The sequence below is a fragment of the Elgaria multicarinata genome, chromosome 4, assembly GCF_023053635.1.
Source record: "Elgaria multicarinata webbii isolate HBS135686 ecotype San Diego chromosome 4, rElgMul1.1.pri, whole genome shotgun sequence".
NCBI lineage: Eukaryota > Metazoa > Chordata > Lepidosauria > Squamata > Anguidae > Elgaria > Elgaria multicarinata.
In genome coordinates, this window is record NC_086174.1 from 34,887,689 (window position 1) to 34,914,597 (window position 26,909).

Consider the following 26,909-nt stretch of genomic DNA (forward strand, 5'->3'; position numbering starts at 1 on the left):
TGCGGTGGTGAATGGATAAAGAGGAAAAAGAGGAGGAGGATAGTGGTGATGGGTAGGAGGGAGGAGAAGGAGAATGGCTGCTGGGGAGGGGAAGAGGGGGCAGTGGTATGTGTACTCACCTGAGGCCACAGGAGGTCTTACACTGTACCTGCTTCCGCTTCATGTTGACAACTACCTTAATTCCTGGATTTGCCTTTTGGTTATATATTTGCAGTCGTATGTTTGTGTACACAAGATCCTTCATTTGTATATCTCCAAGTTATCAAGTGACAAAAAGGCACACAACTACTCCAAACACCAATAAAAGGTGATAATTATCAAATAACCCATTTATTTACAATTTATAAAGATGTATAAAAACAACTGATGTGTCTCAAAGTGTTTAACAATCACAATGTTCAGTACTGTAATAACTAATAATATATATCATATATACACAAGTACATTTCTAATACAGTCCAACAATATAATAGGCAATTATAACATTTGGCACTTGAGACAATACCATCAGAATAGTATATATATACAAAAATAGGGTTTCTTCTCATTTTCTAATCTTTGCTGAGTTGTCAATGCAGTTGTGTGCCTTTTTGGCACTTTATATAGTACTATTTAATAACTACTACCTTCTATTACTTGTGTATCTCCAAGTTATCGCCATCTTCTTATTCCTGCTGTTTTGAGAATAAATATCATGAGAGCAGTCTTTGACTCCACACAATGCTGTGTGAAACACAACTGTTGCCCTTTATCCATTTTCACTTTATCCATTTGACTTTACTATGTGGTGGCTAACCCCGGAAAGAGAGTAAAAGGATTTTAGAGTAACACTTCTATCTTGGTTAATTCAACATTCAATTTCCAGTATTTCCTTTTGAAGGAATAGTTGGATCTGGCCTCCATAAAGGCAGCGTATTGATTTGGTTGTCCAAATCAGGAGTAGGAGCAAGGTTACCTTATTAGCTACACAGAGCTTAGGATAAAAGATTAAAAATGATACCAGTCATTTATAATATTCACCTGCACCAACCTCATGCTTATTATTACTGTAATCTAACCTGTAATACCTGACCTAAAACTGTAAATCTTTAAGTGATTACATGGTCAAGGAAGTTCAGGCAGATATAATTTAATCAGTTCAGAGCAGATTTAGCTGTAGGCTGGTTGCTCAGGCTTCTGGCACCTAGTCATATTTATGACACATTTAAATAAGAATAGCCAAAAAATGAATCAGACTTGACTTTGATGCAGGTAAGCATTTAGCAACTGCCTAATTATATTTATCCATGACAGAATCATAATAGAACGTCTTTATTAGATCTCAGTTCCAGAACACAGTGTACCTCTGAATCTCTCCTGGACCCTGTGCAGACCTGCAGGAATGCTGATAAATTCTGTTGCTCTGTGTGTGTGTGTGTGTGTGTGTGTGTGTAAATAAATCTGGCTTGTATTAAGTATTGTGCTAAATATGCTATAAAATAAGCAAGCCACATGGGAGGCCATGCTGTATTCAAGTAGTCTGAATATACTTCTGCAGATAGTGTGTATACATATCTTGACCCTGGTCTCCCAGATCCCAGAGTGGTGGATTTTCTGATCACATGTCAGTAGAGCACAGTGGCCATTTTCCAATTGTGAGGAATAATCTCAATAGCAGTTTTGTAATACAGCTCAGAGATTTATACTCTAGAATATATTTCTTCAACATAGGCCTCTTATGTCTATTGCTGCTTTTGAAATATACACTAAAGTAGTTGCCAAACTATGCTGAATATGTGGAGGAGAATGACTTGATTACTATTTCAAGAGATGACAATAGTATCACCATTAATCCTTGAGAAAGCAGATGCACAGTTACTATTATACATATGGCATGCTGGGAAGAACAGCCAAAAGAACTTTATTATCATAACAGTAGTCTCTGTTGTTATTGTAGTACTATTTGTGTTCTTGTACATTCCAAACCTAAAAGAGTTAAGGATTATAGAGAACTTCATTCACAATATACCTATCCATGTGTTGACACTTTTCTGCCAGTATGGATGTCAAGTTTCTCTTCTTCCATGTGTTATAGGAAATACAGTAGCCCTTGCCAACCTGGCATCCTTGGGAAAAAAGCCTGTCGGACTACAACTCCCATAATCTGCAGTCAGCATGCCCATTGACCTCTTGATCGGAGGTGATAGACACTGTAGTTCAACATGCCTGGAGGACACCAGATTGGAGAAGGCTGTGATATAGTATCTACCTTTTCAGACATACCAAAAAATGTGGCATAGAAAAATGGATGGCATTTGGGGACGTCAGTTCAGCTGTCCAAGAATAGCCCAGCATTTCATTCATGTTTGTCTCCATATACAATGACAAGTAATAATTTTAAAAACAGATAGTAGTGGGACACCACTCACTTAAAAGACATATGAAATAAACAATTGTGTTACAATAAACATTAATGCAACATAATTTATGTAAATAAGAGTATCAAGTTGTATACTGCCCTTTATTTTATATTGTTTCATTTCACTTTATTTTATTCAGACAGTATTTTTCTGAGACAATGACTTACCAGTCATTCAGTGAACTGCAAATTGGCTTCTACTTGTAAAAGCGATTTTGTCCAGTAGTTAAGGAAATGCTTATTTGAAAGGCCTTATGATAATAATGCTAGTGCATATTATTTAATCATATACAATGGTCACTACCCACTGGAGATATGTTTGGTCCATGTCCAACTCATATTCATCTAAACGGGGCATGTGAATTGTGCTTGTTATTTATCATCAACAGAAGAGATAGCCCAATATTTAATCTGGTGAGCTATGATGGTTTTAGTGAACCATCTCTTAAATATAAGCTTTTAACAGTGTCTGGAGTTTTCTTTAATTTTCTCAGAGTTTTATCATCTGACTTAAAAATCTTCTGTTCAAAGAGCTGGGCATAAAAACTGTTTGAATATATATGCCTTTGTTACTGAAGATCTAATGACAACAGCTCTGTCTGCATCCCAAAGGCCTGCCTTGCACATTAGGTATGAGCTCTTTCTACATGCATTGTGATCTTTTAATGTCAAATGTTGTAATGTTTCCACACATTTAGTGAGTTTATTCTGGCGGGGGGGGGGGGGGGAATTTTAGGAGACCAAAAAATAACCACCCTAAACCCTTTTTGTTTAAAATACCTTCCCTCTTACAAATTTGCTGGTTATAAAAAAAAAAAGTGTGAAAAATACTGTTTGCTTTTCATAATCGGATACAGTGGGATCTAATCCTATAGCGTATTTATGGCTGTGTGCTAGCTATTCAAAATTAAAATGAACCTTTCATCCGTGTGTATCATAAATGGGCATTTATCAGGATTATATGATTTTGCAATCCATCTGAATATGTAACTGGAATTTGTTTTCTTTCCGTTTCACTATGTAATTACCATGCGACAATAACAAAAGTGACATGTTTGAAGAACAGATAAAATGCTGTAAATTGGCCAGTAATGGTGATATTTCCTCATCTTCTGAAAAACCCATTTATTCTCTCTCTCGACAAATCAAGGCATTGTCAGCCCGCTCTCATCTTGTGGCCAGAGGGGCCCTACCAATTTCTAGATGTAAGTGAATACTGGAATGCAGATGAGGCCTACTAACTAAGGCTTTCAACTCAGGCAGCTGGTCTTAGCTTGCCTCAATTTCTAAATCATCCATAATGGGGCCAGGACCTCCGAAGCACTAAAAAGAGCGAGCTGACATGCTGGACAAACTGTTAATTTTTTTTCCTGAAGAAGCTGCTATATTGCACATCTGTCACTGCTATGCAGACAATTACTCACAGAGTGTGCAGAGGGAGGGCGGGTTTGGAATCTGCTGCTTGTTTCTAGTGTAGTTGTTAACCAACATAATGGTGAAATACAATGCTGGGGGAGAGGCATAAAGAGGGTCTCCCCCCTCCCATTTTAAAATTCTCCTCAGTTGCTTTCTCATTTTGAATGAGTTCAGTATTCTGGAACATTCCACAAATGTAAAAGCCCAACTATGATGCTATTAAAGGATAGGTGCTAAGTGTATCCAGCCTGGTTAACAATGTTTGAGTTTATCGACCTCAGTTTTCCTTATCCCTCTTCTAAAATGACACATTACACAGTAGTCTTTGTGTTTTAAAATCATTCTAAAATTTTTGAATAACACTCTCACATATGAGGCTATGAGATTCCAGTTGTGAGAGGGTATTTACTCCAGAATATGTCTTTCGTCAACAATCCCACAATATAGTAGTGGGAATGGTTAATAACCATTTTATAGCATTTACAACTATGCTAGTATTTAAAAAATAAATAGGGTAATGTATCTTTTAGTCACCATAGATATTAACTTAGATATTAACTCCTCCCCAAATACTCTACTGGGACAGATTACAGTTTGTTTACAAATTTACCCACCCTCAGGGAGAAATAAACAATGAATAACAGTTCCTTTGATCATCTGAATGCAGTCTTTCCCTGACCCTGGGAGATTAAGCCTCAGGGGTATAATCGCCATGGGTCTGAGGAGACCCTGCAATCAGATAACCATGAAATCTCACGTTCAGTTGCTTACTATTCCCCCAGGTTTTTTTTAATAGGTAGGGAACAGCAAATAGGGTGGCCATGCATCCTACTTTATAGAGGGCAGTCCTCTATTTGAAGACCTGCCAGATGACAATCCTTTATTTATAGGTTTGAAGGGCCATCCAGTTCCAGTTCAGTTTAAAGGTTAAAGGGAGAAAAAAAACTATAAGAAGGGAGAGCAGGGACCTTGGATTTTGCCAAAAGGCATGTGGGAGACACAGTAAACATGTGGGAAAAGGTCCTTTGGTCTGATGAAACCCAAACCAAACTTTTTGGCGTAGTGCAAAGTGCTATGTGTGGCGCGAAATCAACAGTGCTCCTTGTCCTGAGAACACCATCCTCATGGTGAAGCATGGTGATGACAGCATCATGTTGTGGGGATGCTTTTTCATCGGCAGGGGCTGGGAAGCTGGTCAGGATTGAGGGTGACCATATTTTGGAAACCAAAAAGGGGGACAACATGGTCGGCTCCCAAGGGGGCGTGTCCAGCACCAAGGGGGCGTGCCCACCCGAACATAGCCTTGGTCACATGTCTGATTTTACAGCACACATTTAAGACAAATCTGTTCTACGTAACATCTTAATGTTAAAATCACTGAAGTAAAGAACAAGTGAGAGATTCAATGTATCTGAAATTAACTTCATTCACTCCTACTTTTGAAGGTTTTGCTGTACTTTGAAGCTTTTGCTGTACTCTGTGTGTTACATTCTCCCCTTCCCTCAAATATCTTTTCTGACTGTATCTTCACTCATTGCAAACTGCTGTTGTTGTTAACAGGGTTTGCTACTGGCTGGCCGGATGGCTGGCTTTTTAAAATTTCATTTTTTTAAAAAAGCGTGTGTATAATTGTCACAAGTTTCTCTACTCTAATATTAGGGTGGGTGTTGTGGCAGTGAACACTACTTTGCCCATTCACACTTCTCACTTATATACATTAGCTTCTCAAGGCTTGTGTGTTGGCACCACTTCGCACACCCAGACTTTGAACTCCTGTCTACTTCCTGCACAAACATGCGACTCTGAGACCCTCTTCCTAATGCCCTGCGTTTCATGGCAGCACCATGGGGCTAAGACAATAGATGTCTCTGGGTTTTCTGTGCAGCCTCTGTTGTCTCTCACTCCAAGGGCCTTGCTAGACCTAGGAGATCATCCATCTGGGAGGAGGGGTGATGGCACGCTACAGCTAGCGTGCGCCGTTGCCCTTTTCCAGGCGTCAACACGTGATGGGGCAAGGGAAAGCCCCGTTGCGTGCTCTGGTTTTCCCCCCCTTAAAGGGCCATGTGCGCAAGAGCGCACCACCGAAGAAGGTAAGTGTTTTTTAAAAATAATAAAGGGTTCCCCGCTCCTCCTGATTTCCTCCCAATGTCTGATGCCCCCCTGCCTGCTCGTTCGCCCGTCCTCCCCCCGTTCGCCATGGCTGTCCCCGACCCCATTCTTCTTCCCCCGCCCCCCATCCCCGATGCCCGTCCCCGTCCTTCTTCCCCTGCCCCCCCGTCCCCAATGCCTGTCCCCGTCCCCATTCTTCTTCCCCCACCCCCTGTCCGCCATGGCTGTCCCTGCTCGCCAGGCCCTGTCCCCGTCCTTCTTCCTGTCCCCGATGCCTGTCCCCACTCGCCAGGCCCTGTCCCCGTTCTTCTTTCCCCCGCCCCCACCTTCCTCCCCCCCGTGATGCCCCCCGGCCCGATGGTCACAGCGCTCCTATGGAGCGCTGTGCCCAGTCCGTGGCTTCTCCTGGCAACTCGTGAGTAAGCGAGCAGCCGGGAAAAGCCATGGAAGTTGCTAGACTTTCCTCAGCCCTGGCCTCAGGGCAGGGCTGCAGAAAAGCCGGGCCATAAGTGAATCCGCTTATCCCAGTTCAAGGGAGGCGTTAGCCCGGCCTGACCCCAGAATACCCTGTGCATCATCTGGATGCACAGGAGGGAGACCGGGCCTCACACCGGGCTAACGCCTTGTCTAGCAACAGCCCAAGTCATTGCAGACAAACCAAAACCACAGGCTGCACACTTGTGGCTTGGGATATTGCTTATGCAGGTTATTGCTTGATCATGTCTGGTAACTCTTACATTATTATTATTATTATATCCTGCCTTTTGCCCAATACTTTAAAAACCTCTGCCACCAGCTGCCCTCACCTCCTCTCCTCCTGCACAACTTTGATGCACTCTTAAAACACTCTGTTTGTCAAGCCAGCCTCAGGGCCAAGCTACAGGTGCATCTGCATTGCCTTCAGCCTCTCTCTGCCTTATGCCAGCCTGCCAACATTTCCAGCCTCAAATAATCCCCCACCCTCCCCTCTCTCTGCCAAAGTCTCCCAATGGTCCAGCCAGGCTGTGCACTTGTACCCTGTGGCTGGGGTAGGGCAACAGCTTATAGCTTGGTTGCATCCGGTGACTCTTGTTTTTTTTTTAAAAAAAAAACAAACTCCACCGCCAGCCGCCTCTGCCTGCACCAAAACTGGACTCTGAGACACTCTTAAAAAGGCTCTTTGTGGTACAGCAGCTTCTCAGGGCTCAGCTATAGCCATCTCGGAGTTGTGTCTTCAGTCTAAACCTGTCTCTAAGAGATATGCCAGCCAGCCAAAGCCACAAATCTATCTATTTTTCTCTGGTATGCATTTCAAATTTTCTGCATTGCATCCCAGCAGTGTAGTCAGAGCCTGGCTCACAAGTGTACAAAGTGAAGTGGAAGGGAAGTGGTAGAGAAGCAAAGCAATGATATGCCAGGTTCCAACATTCAAAGCAACAGGGCATCCACAAAGAAGAGAGACTCTCTCTTGACTGGCACCTTACTGTTGGTCATGAGAGTTTTTCTCTAAAGATGACCCTTCATCGCCCATGATGTGGAAATTTGAGAAAAAGGCCTCTGGCCCACTCTGTTTTGCCCCGTGGGCTGCTTTAACTGACCTCTCCTTTCCTATGTTTTGATTTGTGGATGCCTTGCCTCTGCTGAGCTCCAGGTACCCGACTGCACACCAAATCTGCAACAGGAAAGGTGCCCTGCTTGCCCAGGATTTCTTACCTAAAGACTGGAGATCCCCTTAATGCCAAGGGCTGAAACTGCTCAATATGCAACACCCCAAAGAGGAGGTTTGACAACTTGAGTTTGAAGGATATGGCTCCAGCAGTTTTAAAAAACAATAATTTTAAAACTTTGAACTTTAAAAAAATCCTAAAAAATATATATGGATGAACAGATCTGATTCAAACTTGGCATGGCTAAATCTCTCCTTAAGAGCTATCATGGTGCCAACTTTCAGCCCTTATCTTTAAAAATGTCATTTTTAAAAAATAATAATTTTAAAGCTTTAAACTTTAAAAAAATTCCTAAAACTCAATGGATTAACAGATCTGTTTCAAACTTGCCATAGGTAAAGTCCTTGTTAAGAGCAATCATGGTGCCAAATTTCATCTCTTTATCTTAAAAATAACATATTTTAAAAATAATAATTTTAAATCCTCAAATTTTAAAAAAAATCCTAAAAATCAATGGATGAATGGATTTGTTTCAAATTTGGTATAGCTAAAGCTCTACCCAAAAGCTATCATGGTGCCAACTTTCAGCTCTTTATCTTTAAAAATGAAAATTTTAAAAATAATAATTTTAAAACCTAATTTTTTTAAAAAAAACCCTTAAAAAATCAATGGATTAACAGATTTGTTTCAAATTTGGTATGGCTAAAACCCTCCCTAAGGGCTACCATCGTTCTTTATCTTTAAAAGTGATGGAGTTATAAGCATTTTTGTTACTTCCCATTAGAGCTGCTCTTTGGCTGGGGAAGATTGGGAAAATCCGGATTTCCCCTCCTGGATTTGTCAACAAAAAACTGGACAAATCCGGGCAAGTCTGGTCATATGGTCACCTAACTTTAAAGGGGGATGAGGCTATCAATGGTTACTAATGATGATAACTGTATATATCATCTCCACCAGTATGAGAGCAAGTATGTCTCTCAAAAACAATTGATGGTGAGAACTGAGAACAATGAAGACCAGATCTATGCTTTGTGTCAAATGTGGAATAAAAAGCAGGACATAACACTATGAAAGCTGGATATGGATTGTGGATTGTTCCTCAACAGTTATCTGTGCACTTCAATACTGCTATAAAGCAGTAGTGTAGACCTAGCCCATGAGGGTGCTGCTGTGGTCATGTCTTGCTTGCGGACTTCCTGTGGGCATTTGGCTGGTCACTGTGGGAAACAGGATATTGGACTAGATAGGACTTTGGTCTGATCTAGATCAGCTGTTCTTATGTTCTTAATAATTTTTGCAATGTTAGGGCTTGGCAGCAAGAAATATTTTGATATTTCCAATGAGATAGGTGGGAAATGTATGAGGTATCCCCAATGAGGATGAATTGGAACTTCAGTATTCTGGCTTGATGAATTAATTTTTTTGGTAAAATGGAAGGGAATCACTTATCCAAAGATGTATGGCCATCTAGCTTGAAATTAACTGGAGAAAAAGAGGGGAAGAAGTAAAGATGGAGTAAATAATTATAATCTCTCAGTTATGTGAAAATGTAGTGTAAATCTTTGATACCATATTTCTTCAATTGTAAGATGCCATCGATTGTAAGACACACACTCATTTCAGTACCACCAACAGAAAAAACACCCCTAAGACATACCCACGATTCTAAGACGCACCCCATTTTTAGAGATGTTTATATGGGAAAAAAGTGCTTCTTAGAATTGAAGAAATATGGTACATCTTTAAAGGAGAGAGTAGAGGTCATTCTAAGAATATATCTCACCTGTATCCAAGTTATCCCTTCTTGGAATTACATCCTACTAGTTGGAGGCTACCTCATAGGATTGTTGTGAGGATAGGATGGTGGGGATAGATGGAGTAGCTAGGATACTGCTCTGAGCTCATTGGAGGAAGGTTGAGATATAATTCTTACACATAAATGAGACATAATCTAGAATGCTGCTTAGCCTTTACCAACAAAAGCCAGTTAAATTAGAAAGTCTTACTATATCAGGAGTGAATCCAGGATCTCACTTGTGGTTTCAAATTTTGATTCTATTAAGTTCTCGAAACTTAAAGTGTTTAATATTGTTGTTAACTGTTAATTGTTGTTAGGCTTGCTGTCAGGATTTCACCTTCTCAAGAAAAGTAGGTAGGGGGCAGGGGATTGAATTCAATGTCATGTGAGCAGACCTGCACTGAAGCAATGGAATTTCCTTTTCTCCTCGTATTTCCAGTGGGTCTGGATTTGACACGTGGCTGGCTGGCTGCAGAGAAAGGGAATCTTGCAGATAGACACCATTGGATATCTCCCAGGAACATAGGATTCCAAAGCCTAGTGCCATGGATAAGCAAATGAGCATGTTTGAGCAATCCATAGCTAACCATGGTAAATCAAATGTTCTGTCTGCAGTAGCCCAATACTTGTCACTCTTATAAAGTACTGAAAGTCATTTTAGTTTCGTTAGCGTAAACCACACTGCAGCTACAATTATCTGTAGGATTAGAGTGCAAATGTGGTAGTTTCATGATGAATGATAGGAAGTTAACCCCCAGCATTAATAATCCAGAATGAATTTGGTACTATTAAGGAGGGCAATGTTGTATGATGATCAGATCTCAGTCCTATGTCGGTAGCTTAAGTCAATCATATACGCATAAGCATTAGCTCACATCTGAAATACTTGTGTTGCCACAAGCATTATGTTACTGTAGTCAATATAATGTATTAACGTAGCTCATGATTAGTGTTTTAGTAAGCTGTTGTTACTGCTACTACATAACATTAAATATTAAACATTTTAGATGTATTTCACTTGTTGATTCAATGTGCTGGGTGGGATCAAGAGTGGCATTTTCTTGTGTGAGAAAGCAGCAGATGCACAGACATTCAGGATGAGCAGATAAACATGCCACTGCAACAAAACATTTTTGCTCCCTGAAAAAGTTGACGAGAAATCAGGTCTCATTGTTCCATTGCAAATGCAGCAATGTCTGAATCAGGGGAATGATTTATGCTGTCTGACAATTCAAAGACAGGAGACAACTCTAATGTACAGATAAAACCAAAAGTGGCAATAGTAGATCATCACACTGACAGTTAATGGGACTGACTCGCTGAAGAGAAATCTGGATCTACTTAAAATGTCAGGTGTGTAAAGTAATGAGTCTGTGCTTAGTAGGAGACCACCAGAAGGAGCCTTCATGGTCCACTTGTCAGTTGAATATATATTACAGCAAACCTGTTAAATCAATGAGTATTTAATACCTAATGACTGGGAGGGGGAGGGTTATCTCTTTTAAAAATATATTAAAAAGACCCATTCTTTCCCCAAAGGTGATGTGTGATGCTAATAGATCAACATTTCTAAAAAATACAATCAATATTATCAGAAGGGTTACTATAACAACAAAAGCTACGGCTAGATTTCATCTTATAGGAATAAGTCAGTAGATAAATAAATGCCTCGTTGTTTGCCTTGTTATATCACGCTAGAACATTTCTAAATCTCAGAATTGCTGTGCAGAAATATTTTTTTATATTCTGGGAACTCCAGACAACAAGCATTAGAAACAGAAACCTAGCCTAGACTTTTAGGCCTGGTCTATACATCATGTGAATGTACATGAATCAGTCTTTCTAGGGTGCCTAACAACCACCAGGAATAGGCTGTTCTATTGGCATGGAAGTGTTCCATACCATCTGAAAGAGTCATGTGGTACTGCCCATTATGGCAGCAGAGGTGAGACAACGCTGGGGCTGTTTTGAGCACCCGCCATGAGATAAGAATCATGTGTTGTCGAGGCTTTATCTCTGTATTGTGGTGAATAACTGGACTGCTCTAGTTTTCACCAGGATGCTCAAAGGAATAACATAAACTAGAAAAAGATAGTGTCCCAGATCTGCTGGCTGAGGGACTCTAGGATCTCACAGGAGCCCCGCTACCCTGGCGGAATACAAAATACACCACTGTCATGAAAGATACGCTGGCAGAATTCTCAATATGTCAGTGGTACACTCCAAAGGTAGAGTTGCTGTTACTGGTGAAGATACATGCCTGTGGAGTGTCAGAAACAGGATGGAGACTGGATTATTCTAGGTTTCATTAAGGTACTCAAAAGAATTAATTTGTTTTGCAAATGTATGCATTTTGGTGCACACTTTCTCCTGACACATTTTTTGTTCAGAAAATTGCATCACAGAATTCTGAGTAGTGTAAATAGATCTGATTTATTAGGTTGAGAAACCCAAAAGCATTTGGCTATGGTACCTGAGCCATATTACCGTATGTAGATATTTGTGTGATTTGAACGCTTCCCAAAAGCTTTGTGTAAATACTAATTATATAGCAGGGGTGTAGAATCTTGTTCAGGCCAATGGTTGAATTCTATGTTGGAGAAGCTTTTAGAAGCCTCGATCCAGAGGTGGGAAGAACAAAAGGTAGGAGGCTAAAACCTTCCCAATATAGGCGCAATTTAGCTTAAAGCTCTTATTGGCAGTAACCAAGACTTAGGAGAGGTATTTTAACCTTTTAGAATGGGAAACTGTCAAAGAAATGGTGGTTGGGGAAGGAATGTGGGGCCAAGGGAATGGGGAACCCCAGAAGGCTGGATTGGGGTGCCTAAAGGGTTGAATTTGGCCCTTGGGCCTGAGGTTCTGGATCCCTGCTATATAGAGACAGCAGAATGTAGTGGTTAGAGTAGGTGTTCCCAACTTGGCGCCCCAGATGTTATTAGACCACACCTATCACCCCTGATCATTGGCCATGTGGGATAAGGAAGATGGGAGTTGTATTTCAATAACATCTGAGGACCCAAAGTTTGAAGGACCTGGGTTCAAATCCCTACTCAGCCAGAAGCTTACTGGGCTAGTCAGTCTCAGCCTAACACTCCTCACAGAGTTGTTGTGAGCATAAAATAGAAGACAGAGTGCTGGACTTGCTTGGAAGAAGGGTGGAATAAAAATGGAACAAAACGGATATTAAGATTTGGAAATATGTACACATTTTCAGGATATAGATATATTTCTTTATATCTTATCCACTATCTTTCTACATTGGAGGAGAAACAGAATCAATAAAGTTAGATTTATCTTAGAATAAGCATCCACCCCAAAATTTATAAAGAAATTATTGGAAAAAAGGCCTCTTATAATATTGGCTCCAGACTATATTAATACAATTGCCATATATAGCACAGGTATGCTTATTAATACATTGCCAACATATGTTTTTCCAATAGCAGAGAGGGTGAAAACTAGATACACATCTGAACAAGGATACCATATGAAAAAGAGAGTCCTGAATTATTTGATCTTTTCTTTAATGCTTTCTTGTTCGCACTCTTGAAACAGTAATTTCAACATGGATGTTGAGTCACTTTCTGCTAATTCAACTTCATTTAACATATTGAATTTGAAAGGGCAAAATGGTAATCAAGAAGCATATTAATCCCTCTACATCAGAACACAGTTGATGATGGTTACTGTTTTTCATCAGTGGATCTGTTGCTGCTGCTGCTGAATGACATGTTGGACAAGAACAAAATCTCCTTCATCCATGATTTAATTGTGGATGAGAGGACCAACCTGGTGTGCATTATTGAGGCCTGGGTAGGGGAACTAGGAGGAGGTTGACTCTCCCAGCTGTGCCCTTCTGGGTGTATGTGTGTTCCTGTGGACGTCTGCCAACCTAGACTTGAGTCTGTGTGTGTGGTGTGTGTGCGTTCCTGTGGTCTAAGGAATTCTATCTCACTTCCTGTCCATTCATGTGCTAATTCTGAGTGTTTGTATCTTGTGTTGGGTACCCAGGACTTCTTAGAGATTCTGCTGATATACCACCCACCCCACTTCCCATCAGTCTCCCTATCTGAGCCGCTGGAGGTGGTCTCAGCCTTGGTGAAACCATCACCTAGGATGATAGTTCTGGGGGATTTTTAACTTCCATGCTGAGGCCATCAGCTTCAGGGTGGCTCAGGACATGGCCACCATGACCACCATGGGGCTATCTCAACATGTTGTTGGCCTAGTGCATGTAGGCCAACAAATGCTTGATTTGATTTCTCAACTGGACAAGAGGATGGTAATCTGAAAGTGGAGGAATTAACATCTATCCCCTTGTCATGGTCAGATCACTTCCTACTGAGGTTTAACCTCAATAGGACTAGTGTTTGGAATGTTTGGTGGAGAGGAACTAACTTCAGTTGGCTTGGCATTCCCATCTGCCTCTCAACCCACTCACCACCTTGAGCCTGTTGCCTTAAGACAGTGCTGGAAGGAGTGTTTGGTGAAGAGAAGTTGAGTCATGTCAAAACCTTGGTGTTATGTGGGGTTTGAAGAAGGACTGGCAACCTTTGCCTCCCCAGGTAGGAGATGGAGGAGCTATGAGAGAAGACACAGGTGAGAGCTTGGAGGAAGGCTGCCATAGGTGAGAGGTGTGGCTGCCAACCTGTGCATGTAAGCTAATAGTGGAGAACCTTCATGTAGAATGAAGATTTATATATTTTAATGTTTTTGCATTGTGCTTTATTCTCTCTCCTGTCTAGCTGGATTAGTTTATTTGTACTATTTGTATGTATTGATATCTCTTCTATGTATTTATCTGCAAACATTGTGGTTATTTGTAACTGTTTCCATTATATTTTTTTGAATGTAAGTTATATCTTGTAAGTTACATTTACTGTTATTCATTTGTTACGTTTTGAGCTGCTTTGGGCACAGTTTTGTGGAAAAGCAGCATTCAAATAAATGAATAGATGATGATGATGATAATGACTCTCACCACTTTCCCCACTGCAAGGGGGAAGGACCTATTAAAAGGCTCTGCCTTTGGAGGCTAATGGATTCTGATGGATTCCAGAGGGCTCTGGTGGATTTTCCTGCTGGTACGGGCTGAAACTCCTCTTGAAATCCAGGCTACTCTGAAGAAAGCAGGGATGACTAGGACAGTTGACACAGTTACACGCAAGCATTCACTCCCTCTGAGGTGAGCCTGGGTAGCTCCTTAATATATACCTGAGCTGAAAGTAATGAAGCAAGAGGGCCGTTGGCAAGAACACAGTTAGAGGAAGACTCATGCTGAATCTGACCAGACAGTGTTTGGAGTTCATTTTTGATCCTACTCTGTGACAATTCTTTCCCACCAGCATTGCATCTTCTTAGTGTCATCCAACAGAGTTTTTTGGATTGGTTCATGGCCTTCTCCAATCTGGGCAGATGGTGGAGCCTTCAAAAGCATGTTGTGATGCATTTGCACAATACTTGGAAAGTAAAACTGCTTGCATTCAGCATGGACACCACAGTAGAGGTATCCAGAGCTTTATTGCGCATCTAGCTTTATTGGATGAGTTTCCATGTTGAGGCAAGTATGTGGACAATGTGCTTGGCTAAGTCCAGTTGACCACTTATATGTGCTTGATCCTTGATCTTCATGGCTTATTACATCAAGAAAGAGATGTCCAGCTGGATTCAGGAGGTTGTCAACTCCTCCTTGAGAGAGGCAGTGGTGCCAGCTGCTTTGAAGGAGGCAATTTAGATCTTTGGACTATTGCTGGCCTTTGTCTTCATTATACTTTGGTTTTATTCTGCTTTAAATTTATGATTTTATATAGGGCCTGTTCAGACAACACAGTAAGCCATGGTTAGGCTGTGGTTAGTGAGTGTGTTTAAATCATGGTTATATAGTTACCATGTTTAGGAATGGTTCACATGACACACTAAGTCATAATGTTTAGCTCAAAGTGCTTGACCACCATGGCTTAGTGTGTCATCTGAACAGTGTCTAAGTTATGATTCACACGACATGGTAAGCCCTAATGTTTAGCTCAAAATGCTTAATAATCATGGTTTAGCATATTGTCTGACCAAGGCCATTATGTTTTACTATGTTATTGTACTTTATAGTTTTAAATTTTGTCTCGTAAACTGTCCAGAGATACAATATGATTAAGCCAAGCTAACATACTAATTGAAATAAACTATAGTCAGTTGGTAGAAGGCCTCTTTAATGAATTTGACATGTTAACATAAAGGCAAGCCAAAATACTAAGTGTGAAATTATGGTTGTTGCTATAATCAAAGCAATACCTGCTTTACTATTCCAGCTTCTTTTGCCTTCTTTTACAAATATGTGCCTTAGAAGCCCCCCACCCCTCCCCCAGCCATAGTAGCCACCATTTGTCAATTAAGAACTATTCCAAAATTATAATTACAATTGAGAGGCTTTAGTGATATTGTCCCATCTTAAATCTGCTCAAAACACACATTCACAGTGATTGGGTAAAAGACGGCAGTACAATTGGTTTAAAATCTTTGCTAATTGGTTTAAAATCTTTGCTTTAAAAACAATACCAACTAAGACACAATAACCAATTAAAAGTGTACTTGGAGGATATGTATTTAGGTGAGAGAAGAGGATGGAGTATGCTGCACCTGTTAAAAGACAAAGTTGTCATTTGCCATGCGTGTCTCATGCAAGATTGCAGGCTGGGAAGCAAGGGACGATTTATGTTACTTCATCTACACATATTGTAGATGAAGAAATATCAAATTAAACTTTGGGCTGAAGTGAAGTAAACATCTGAAGTGCCCTGTCTATTAAGGCTGTGTAAGTTGAGATGGCAAGACTCTGGCTGCCATAGAGAAAGAGCTACAAGCTTTTAAAAAGGTGAGCTCTGTCACTCCTATTTTCCCCAGAGTGCATCCCATTGTTGAAGCAGCTCTGAATCCATGCTGCTTTGGTGCGCAATGCACCAAGAGCTTTTGGAATGGGTGGGAAACAGGGTGTTACAGAGTGCTGGCTAGACTGTGCCACCATTGTCTTAGGTAGTAAATAGCAACTTTCCAAAAGCGAAATCCTCTTTGAGAATTAAGACTAGTAAAAATGCCCTTTGGTACGAAAACACCGGGAAAAGGTAACTTAGGTGTCGGCAAGCCTTTAACAGGGCTGGGGTAAATTCTTGGAATTTTTGACAATATAAATGGTTAAGACCACAGAAAATAAAAAAGTACAATTTAAAATGTTAGCACCATTACAGAGTTAGGTTTCAAACATCAGGACTGCCCTAACGGCTGGCCCCTTGCAGCTTTAATAGAAAACACTGAAGCTTCAGTATTCAAAAGTTACAGTAAGAATCACTAGATGTTTTGACAACAGCTGAATATAATGATTTCAGTTATTTCAAAGTTAGGGTTGGTCGACTTGATGCCTGAAGAGCAGCTGGAGTGCCATTTGGTCAGCTAAATCCAAGTCCAAGTCCCTTTGGCCTTTGGATTGCTCGGATGGGTTCGGCTATCCCTTTGCCGTCTGGTCCGAGGCCTGTCCCAGGTGTCCAACCCATACTTTGGAGCATTCGATTGCCAATGTTGCTATCTGAGATGGGTTGAGCATTTTCACCTACAAACCCTGAGATTAAAAGAAACAGTTAGCATTAATCAGTATGGCCATATTCAGAACAGCAAGATCATCTCGCTTAAAGCCTTAAACCTCCTTATTCTCCCAATTTGTCTAATAGGTTGTTAGAACGGGATGTCTTTGTTCACGCTGTCCTCAAAGTTGCATGCTGCTTTGAGAATGTTATAGGCTACTTTCCCCCTTATTTCAAAGGAAAATAATTATATAAACACTTAACATGATGCATATTACAATGTGCTGGAAATCTGTTAAACTGCCCAACATGACTGAATGGGTGCAAGAGTCATACAAATGAAAATATAGGAACCTGACTGCATTAATTTATGTGGAAGTATTGATCAGATCCCTCATACCATACCTTGACCACACAAATGGTATCAATTTATATAATCATAAATACTATGGGCACGGTCTGCTGTTGTCAGATACAGTGTCTTAGGGAGCAAAATGTCTTTGAGCTGGAATGAAGTAGGTGAGGAACCTACATTGTAGGTTTTCCACCTACTGGAAGTAAGATACAAATGTAAAAATGAATTCATAAAGTTAAAATAAGAGTCTGGATAAGTGATAGTCTTATAATTGCTCTGTTAACAGAAACCATCATTGTATAGGGAATATAGAGCTGTACAACATGTACTTCAAAATCTGCAACTTTATAAAATAGTGTGTCTATTTTTGATGCCAGCCCCTTCTCAATACAAAGTATGCAATTTTCCATGATTGACAGGTAATTGGAAGAGTTTTGTTTTTAACTAGTGCTTAAGTACTTTAATATACAATATAATGATTTTTCCTCCTCAACATAGGATATAATGATGAGAGTTTGAAACCCAAGCATTTTGTCCCACTCAGCACCTATAAATATACAAGCCAAGAAGAAGCTTTGTTAATTGTATGGCAAGACTACGTACTGTTGTTCCTACCACACAACAAGCCAGTCAATCGAGTGCTGGATTTTGATGCAGATCAGCACTCTATTTAAACCTAGCTTCAGCTATGAAAGCTCACTTTGAACAAAAGCCACCCACTCCCAACAGCATAACTTACCTTGCAGGAGTGTTTTGAAGACAAAATGCAATATGCTACAATTATAGAAGTGCATGGTACCATATAAAAAGCTATTGAAAGAAAACAAGTTGTTTTAAATAATAATGACTTTTTAAAAGACAAAATATATGTGCATATATTTATATGTACAAAGCCATTACAAAAACTTCTCATTTGTCTCACAATTTTTCTTTTTGTTTGTGTGTGTTCTTGTTTTAAGATGTGGAACTGAGAATATAGAGTCCTATAGCCAAGGCTGAGAGGGGAAGGGCCAGAGCTCAGTGATAAACAAAAAAGTCCTAGATTCAACCCCTGGCATCTCAGCAAGACTTTCTGAAACCCCAATGCTGAGCTAGATGACTCAATGGCCTGACAGTATAATATACCAAGTCAGACTATTGGTTTTTTTTCTTTGGTGTTTAGACATTTGAATTATATCTACAATAAAAAAACAACACTTTTCACTAGCTATTGTTACATATGCTATTAAAAGCAGGTGGAAAAGCTGTGCTGGATCAGATCAAAGGCCTGTCCAGTCCAGTATTATGGTCCCACAGTGGCAAACCAGATGTCTCTTGGGAAGTTCACAAGCAGGACATGAGCACAACAGTATTCTGCTGTTCAAACAACTAGCACACACTTGAATAATATACTGCCATCATGGCTAGTAGCCATGGCAAGCCTTTGTCTATTCCCCTTTTAAAGCCTTCTAAGTTGGTGGTCTAAGTTGGTGACCATCACTACATGTTGTGGTACACTACATCATTCCATTGTTGTAACTATGCACTGTAAGAAGAACTTCCTTTTCTCTGTCCTGAATCTCCCACCTTTAAGCTTTATGGGATGGCCCCAGGTTCTAGTATTATAAGACGGAGAAATACTTCTCCCTATCCACTTTCTCCACAGTATGCATTTACACCTGCTTACTTCCTTTTTTCTTAGCTAAGAGACCAAATGTTGTAATCTTTCTTCATAAGGGACTTGGTCCTTGATGATTTTGCCTGTCCTTTTCTGCACCCTTTTCAGCTCTACAATATTGTTTTAGAAGTATAGTCACCAGAACTACACACAGTAGGAAGTATCCAATTTCGCACAAGTGCCAATGTAAGTGATCTTTAGTGCAAAGTAAAAAGCATTTGCTGGTGTGGTGGGTTTTCTGGGGAAACCCATCATACTAGCAAACACTTTTGGAGTTGCAGAAGATTATGCTTTTAGTAGAGTAATGTAATTCATGTTGATGTTACTGTCAAATTGGATACTGGCCAGTATTCCTAGTGTCACGTGATATATTTGTATAAGGCCACTGTGATATCAGCAGTTTTTTTAATTCCTTTGCTAAATTCAGATTTGTTTATTTGCTTTCCATCTTCTCAAATATTCTTAGCACAATTGGCTCAGGGCAGATGTACTGTGGCCTCATCACCAAATCATGGTTTGGTGATCAGAAGTAGGCATTCTCTTCCCTTTCAGTTTTAGAGATTACTGTCATCAGCACTATGTTTGCACTGAGCTTTGCACTAGTCATCATTGGCACCAAATTAGTTTGAAAACATAGTTTGAAGCAGGTTTGAAGACGATAGTTCAAGCGCTATAGTTACCAAAAACATCAGTGCAGATTGCTAACCATAGTTATCCCCAAATTTAAAAGAGAAGAGAAAAATTACTAAGTGAGAGTTGAGAAGGGAAGTAGAGAAGAACATGAGTCCAACATGTGACACTAATCACCATGTTTTGGTGATTTGGCAGGTTTACATCTGTGTCAGACCTCTGTACTATATCAGGTTGTACTATATGCCACCATTTTTTATGGATTGTGGAAAATTTTGAAGCCTCAATTTGAAAATGACTTTCTGAAGTGATTTAGCAAATTGTAGGTATTTTATTTGCCTTATTTTGAGCACTGCATTCTATCTGAGGCAGCAATTACTGTAATCTTATTTCTTGCGATTCTTCTGTAACACCTGTTAGATGGGAAACAATGTTCTACATAGGAAAAATTCTCAGTGCCCATTGGCTGCAAGGCGAGGGACAGGAAAACTACTTTTACTTTACTAAGGGTGCAATCCTATGCACGTTGAGACATAAAAAGTCCTACAACTGGCTGGGAAATGGTGGGAGTTGTAGGACTTTTTCCTATCTAAACATGTACAGGATTGCACCCTAACTAACTTTACTAATATATTAGTACAACACAGCATTTAAAAATGCTGTGATGCACTACTGCTTTAGCTTCTTGATGGACTGTTTCAGAACTGAGCATCCTAGCACATTTACCAGGGAAGTACTTTGGCGGGTACACTCTTATGATGACCATGATTGATGCCAACTATTGCCATGCAGAAGAAATGCAGTCATGTAAACAGTCTGCAAAAGGCAGAAAGAATCTCAAAGTGTTTTATCAGGAAAGACTTTTTGACTATCAACTAAGAGACTGAAGTTAATGCGGTTTGCAAAAAAAATGCTAGTGGTCCAATGGCATGCAGACCCCTCTACCTTTCAGAAACTGCAAAATATGATTTCCACCAGAAAAATAGTACCTTATTTGCTAAATGAGAGGGTAGCTTACTGGAGTGGTTGCCACAACACAAATAAAAGGAAAGCACACGTTGGACCAGTAAGTTTCATTGGCAAAGCAAAAGTTGCAGAATTCCTGGGATTACAGTGGGATGATAATTGCTAGCCAAAATATACAGACTTGTAATTTTACCAGGACATACTCTCACGATTTCTGGGGACAATCCTTGTATATGCAAATATCTTAGAGACTTAATATAAAGACCATAAAAGCAAAAGGCAATAAAGTTTGTATATAGTAAATCAAGGCACTCCTTAAAAAAAAAAGTCAGAGAGAGAAAACAAACCTTGCAATTAAATTTTTATTTCAAAATAATATTTATGATGTCATTAAAGGTAGATTTCTATGAAAATTAGGCATGTAATTTTTCTCAACAGCTGTTGGAACAGGTACATTCTGGTTAAACAGAGCACTAGCATTCAGTGCCATACCCTTGATTTTACAGGGATTGCCATGAATTAATTTAATTCCATCTGTAAGCTAAAAAATCAGATCAGAGGTCTAATGCTGCTGCAGGCTTCACATCTGTTTAATCATTTTGGGCTACAACAGCTTGCCGAAGTTCAGGTTTTATATTTGCTTAATATTTAAGAAATAGTGCTATACTATGGCTTGAGAATGTAGGACTCACAAAACACAAAAGAACTTCAGAAACTTTGTCTATACTTCAACATTGATAACATTTACAGCTTTTGCTTCATCAATTTTTTTAAAAATTATTTGTTATGGAGTCAAAAACAAAACAAAATAGCATACCAGCTCAATATACTACTGGCTGCAGCAAAGAAAGATTTTCATTTTTAATGTGTGAAGAATGCTAACTCAGCAACTGAAAAATGTCCATTAAGAACTCAGTCGGGTCTATTGGATGAGTGCTATGATGAATATGTTTTAAATACCTGGGATTAGGAAAGAATGCCTTTTTCATGTGGCACATATGTTTAGTTTGGATTGGAGAACAGGATGGCAAAGTGGTGACTTCCAGATGGTTTGGACTACAACTCCCATAACCCTGATACTTGGCTATCCTAGGTGGGGCTAGTGGAGTTGTAGCCCAAAATAACTGCAGCTTTCTAGGTTGCCTACTGTTGAGCTAGAGATCTTTTAGAAGCAATGTCTTCATTTATGCAGATGCTTAGTTGGCAAATGTTTTATATACATTTAGACTTGAGCAGTCTATTTTTTTTGAAGGGCTGTCTATTGATTAAAGAAATCTTAGTGCTCAATATTATGAACTTTCATATAAGAATAAAACAATTAATTTGAAGAAAAATGTATTTTGTTTTTAAATAATGCATGTATGTGTTGTAGCAGGAATGGTATTAGAAGAGTGTTTCTTCCAGTGTGTATGAGAAGGGGGAAAACTTGTTTTAAAATGTCACCTAAAATCTAGTTTTAATAAGTACTTGTATTAAAAATGATAACTTGTATAAAAATAATTATCATTTCAAAACAAATTGTTCCCGATTAATTGGGAGCACTTTTTTCAATTAATCAGTTAAAAACCTTTAACTCTAACCAGTTAATTGACTTAAGTAGCAAACCTAGGATGACCATATGAAAAGGAGAACAAGGCTCCTGTATCTTCAACAGTTGTAGAAAAAAGGGACCTGGTGAAATTTCCCCTTCATCACAACAGTTAAAGCTGCAGATGCCCTGCCCTCTTTTAAATCTGGTCACTCTAGTATAGCTCCTGTAGCTTTGACTGTAGTGATAAAGAAGGAATTCCACCAGGTGCTGCATGCATACAAATGACACCTTCTGAAATTCCCCTTTCTCTACAACTGTTAAAGATACTGGAACCCTGTCCTCCTTTCCATATGTTCACCCTAAGCAAACCTTTACACACTTACTTGGGAATAAGTGTCATTGAATTCAAAGGGACTTATTTCTCAGCAGACATGCATAGGATTGCACTGTAAAAGTCCAAACCTATACATTGTTACTCAGAAGTAAGTTCTATTAGGTTCAATAGGCCATGCTCATTAGTATGTTTGTTTAGGATTGGACTTTACTGAGTGATCCTATGCATCTTCATTCAGAAGTAAGTCTCATTGTGTTCAATGGGGCTTACTCCAGGGAACATATGCCCAGGATCGCAGGCTAAAGATTGCAGCACTAACTGTTTGGATTGGCATTACCAGCTCCAAAACGTAAGTGATTTAGAAAGCTAAAATAATAAGGAAATACATTTCCAGCACAGTAGAAAAACTAGTTATTTTACACGGAGCACAATGTCTGCAAAACACAATACTTAAGTTTGTAATTAATATGATGTTTCATTTTCAGCTATCTCTGAATAGTTCTAATTAAATTATTCTGGATTTATTGTAATCTAACATCCCTTGCCCAGTATTTTTATAATATGTGCGTGTAAAATTGGAGCAAAGACCAATAATTTCTTCATAAGACAGCAGTATTTTATGCTGAAGATTGGAGGATGGGTGGGTTCAAAACAGGAAAGAATTATAACTGTTGCAGTCCAGGCTCTCACTTTCCTTTTATAAGATTAACACATGTGAATTTAACAAGTTTGCTTCAGCATGACACCCCCACAACTATTATTTTCAGTTCGAGCACTCCTGGCAGCCCTAAATCCTTTAAGTCCTTTCCTAGAAGGATCTCTTTTTGCTTGGGCAATTTTTGCACTACGTGGCCTGATAACCCTGACCCCCTACCCTGGATCTCACTTATGCCTATCACAACAGAGCTAGTCTTTCTGCCTTAAATTCCCAAGGAACACTGTGGATGGTAATTCACTTGAGTAATTGGCTCAAGAGATGAAAATCTTGTATCTGCCTCTCTTAGCCACTAATCTATCCAGCTGACTGCAAGCCTAATTGGCAGCTTGTTTAGTAATTTGGCTCCTAAAGTGTTGTATTGATGTTGGATAAACAGCCAATGGAAAACGGGGAGATACATGCTGCTCCACTTTATAACCAAGTACACCTTTCCCCCTGTTCTCTGAAGGCATTTAATATTCAGAGTATTCCTTTCAGTTCTCTATTTGTGGCTGCTAAACCAGGCAGCAAAATGAAAAGGTCTAAAACACTAGGCTTTGATCTTGATGCAGGAAAGCTGTGCTATCATAGTGTTCCTCTCAAAACCATAAGCTATTTCATGCCACTGTTTTCCCTAAAGGATCCCCTAGAGTAAGTAAATCCGTGTGAAGACGTGTTGATTTTTTTAAAAAATCATCATCATCATCTAAGGTTTACACTATCGGGGTAATTGCTTACCCAAAAATATAGCAGAGTGCGAAATAGCAGCAGCGTAGAGTCTGGAAATGGTTTCAGCTTGAATTTAGGAACAAAAGAAGCACTCACGGTCTTTGGTCAGTAAAGAAGCTTTACTGACACTAAATAAATTACTTACAGAATAAATGGTCATATATACAGTCCTTTCACAGTACAGCAACAACGTAGCAGTATAACATCAGCAGTAAGTTCCAGCAGTAAGTTCCAGCAGTAAGAAGCCATACAACATGGACTTCTTAAATACACTTTTCTCCTTGGCCCAATTAACCAATAGTCTCTTCATCCTGTACATCTCGTACCGCACGTAGGCCAGGGAAGAATCTGCTTCATACTGGACTTCTCCTGGCAGAGACAATCTGGCCAAGGACATCTTTTTAACTCTTTAGAGTCCTTTTCCTTCTGTGGTTAAAAACCTAACCACAACACCCTTTCATTTTTAACTACAGAAAAAATACAATTTACATTTCATTACATTTCACCTGTAAGAAATCAACTTTACATGTTTACAACAATCCCAACATTGTGTACATTTTTCTGTGTGTTACATTTCCCAGAGACTTATTTATATGTAAGTTTTTCTTTTCTTCTTCTTCCAAGCACTGTTGAAAAACTTTGTGCTTTGGGGCGTTGAACTACTTTGCAATCTTCCAACTTGCAAACTTTCAGCAATTTTAAAACTTTCTGCTTCTGGCTTTTTAGGTAATTTCCTTTGGAAACTTTTCTACCTCTACACCAAGGTAACACCTAACTTTCCCCAGAGACTTCAGTTTCAACCCTTCCTGCAGCTTTGGGCTGAGTTTTCTTGAATGTGGTCTTGGGAACTCCCTGCCACCAGTAGACGAACCACTAGCTCCACAATCATGTACTCTTTTGCTTGCCCCTTTGCATACAGACACGTGTGTTTGAAAACACCCCCTTTCAGTTTTCGCTGCCTGAAAACACTTTTCTTGCTCTTGTTCAGACAATTTCAACACATCACTGTAACTCTCAGGTTCAGACTTCACATAACATACACTGAATTCATCTGAATACTTTAAAGGTGGAATTCCTTTGTTTTTTCTTTGTGAACGACGAGGTACACTGGAAATTTCTTCCTCCCTTTCATTTCCCTCCTCCCTTCCACTTTTGGGAGTGGAAACACTCTTCTCAGAGATGTGAGGGCTCTGAGAAGTTAACCCCTGAGTTACTGTTTTCTCCTGGTTGTTCACGGTTTCTAACAGAACTTGGGAACCTTGAATCCTGTCCCAACCTGCCTCCTGAAAAGTAGCAGACCTAGAAACAACCACCTTCCCATGACTTAGGGAAAAACGCCAAGATTTGGATTGCATGCCAGAATAACCCACAAAACGTAATTTCACAGACTTGGCTTCACCTTTAGACCTTTGGATATTCACGTATGCCCAAGACCCCCATGTTCTCAAGTGAGACAAATCTGGCTTTGAACCAAAAAGTAAACAGTAAGGCGAACTGCCTGTAACCCTGCTCCAGGTTCTATTACACAGATAGTTTGCGGTTAAAAATGCTTCTCCCCACAAATCTTGCTCAGCGTTTGCATCAGCCATTAGAGAATCTTTCTTCATTTGAAGTACTCCAATTCTTCTCTCAATTGACCCATTTTGAAAAGGAGTTTGGGGATCTATTAACCTGTGTGTGATTCCTGTCTTCCTAAACCACTCACAGAACCTTCCAGAAACAAACTCACCCCCACGGTCCGACTGCACAGAAATAATGGGCTTGTTAAAGAACTTTTCCGCCCAAGTTTTCCAATCCCTAAAAGTTTCAAAAGCTTCTGATTTTCGCTTCAGTAAATAACACCAACTAAAGCGTGTGTAATCATCCAGAATTACAAGCACGTAACTGGATCCCCCTTGTGTAGGCGTGAATGGCCCTACCAAGTCAATAAATACCAGTTCAAAAGGCTTTTGTGACACCCTGTCACTTTTCCTGCAGATGTTCTGCACCCGGGATTTGGTCTGATGACAGATTGAACAATCCAAGAAATTTTTACAGTTTCGCAAGCTTAACCCTGTACACACTTGAGGCATGTGACTTAACACTTTAAAACTTGCATGACCTAAACGCCTGTGCAACTCATGAACACAATTTTTATGGTCTGGCACGTTACCAGTTTGTGCCACCCTTTCTTTACCTGCACCCATGTAAAACAGTCCATTTTTAACATGTCCCAGTGCCACATTTTGTCCATCCTTAATCACTTGGCACTCATCCTTCTGAAACGTAACAACGTATCCTTCAGACGTTAGAGCACTAACAGAAAGGAGACAAAAATCTAAATCTGGAACATACAGAACCTGTTCACACTCCTTTTGCAGACATGGAACGTAGCAACAGCCAATTCCTTCCACCCTCGACGTTCGTCCATCTGCAAGCGTGATTGACTTCACCTTGCTTGGTTCCAACTTCCGAAACGCCTCTGGATTATTAGAAATTGTTCTGGACGACGCAGAATCAATCAGCCAAACCTCTTGGGCCTCGTTACACCTCACTGTGGCTGAAACAAATGCATTCGAGCATTCCTTCTCCTCTCCAGCCTGTGTAACTCCCTTCTTCCTCTTTTTACAGAAGCGTTTGATATGACCCGGCTGTTTGCAAAAATAACACTTTCTTATTGCAACTGCGGTTCTCTCCACACTGTTGCCTTGGAAACACTTATCTCTCTGCATTCTTTCTCCGCTGCCAAGGGCTGACTGCTTAACCCTTTCCTGGCAGTTTTCCTCCTTCCTGGAAAGACGCCGTTTCTCTTCTTGGAGCAAACGACCCGTCAAATAATGAAGAGTGAGTTCATCAGTCTTCATACTTTCCAGACTGGTTGTCAGAATGTCCCAGCTTTGAGGCAACGACCCCAAAATCAGGTAGCACTTATGCTCTTCCGTAAAAACGATTCCGACCTCCTGCAACTGGACAAATAGAGATCTCACCTGTTGGAGATGATTTGCCAAACTTCCAGCCTCCTCCAACTTTAACCGATACAGCTCTCTGGTGAGGCTCAGCCGTGTGCTTGCCGACGCACGCACATAAATCTGTCTCAGC

At 40.0% G+C, this 26,909-nt stretch overlaps 1 protein-coding gene across 3 annotated transcripts in view; it reads right to left on the minus strand.

Annotated features, from left to right (window-relative positions):
- Positions 1-15,562: 15,562 nt before the first annotated feature.
- Positions 15,563-26,909, minus strand: part of GPATCH2 (G-patch domain containing 2) — a 122,087-nt gene continuing 110,740 nt past the window's right edge. For 2 of the 3 annotated variants that reach the window (XM_063124072.1, XM_063124067.1), the window contains one exon: positions 15,563-16,970. In XM_063124072.1, the coding sequence (XP_062980142.1) occupies positions 16,801-16,970 (170 nt within the window). In that variant the 3' untranslated portion in view covers positions 15,563-16,800. The remainder of the gene's footprint in view (positions 16,971-26,909) is intronic. The other variant, XM_063124069.1, reaches the window with a different exon arrangement.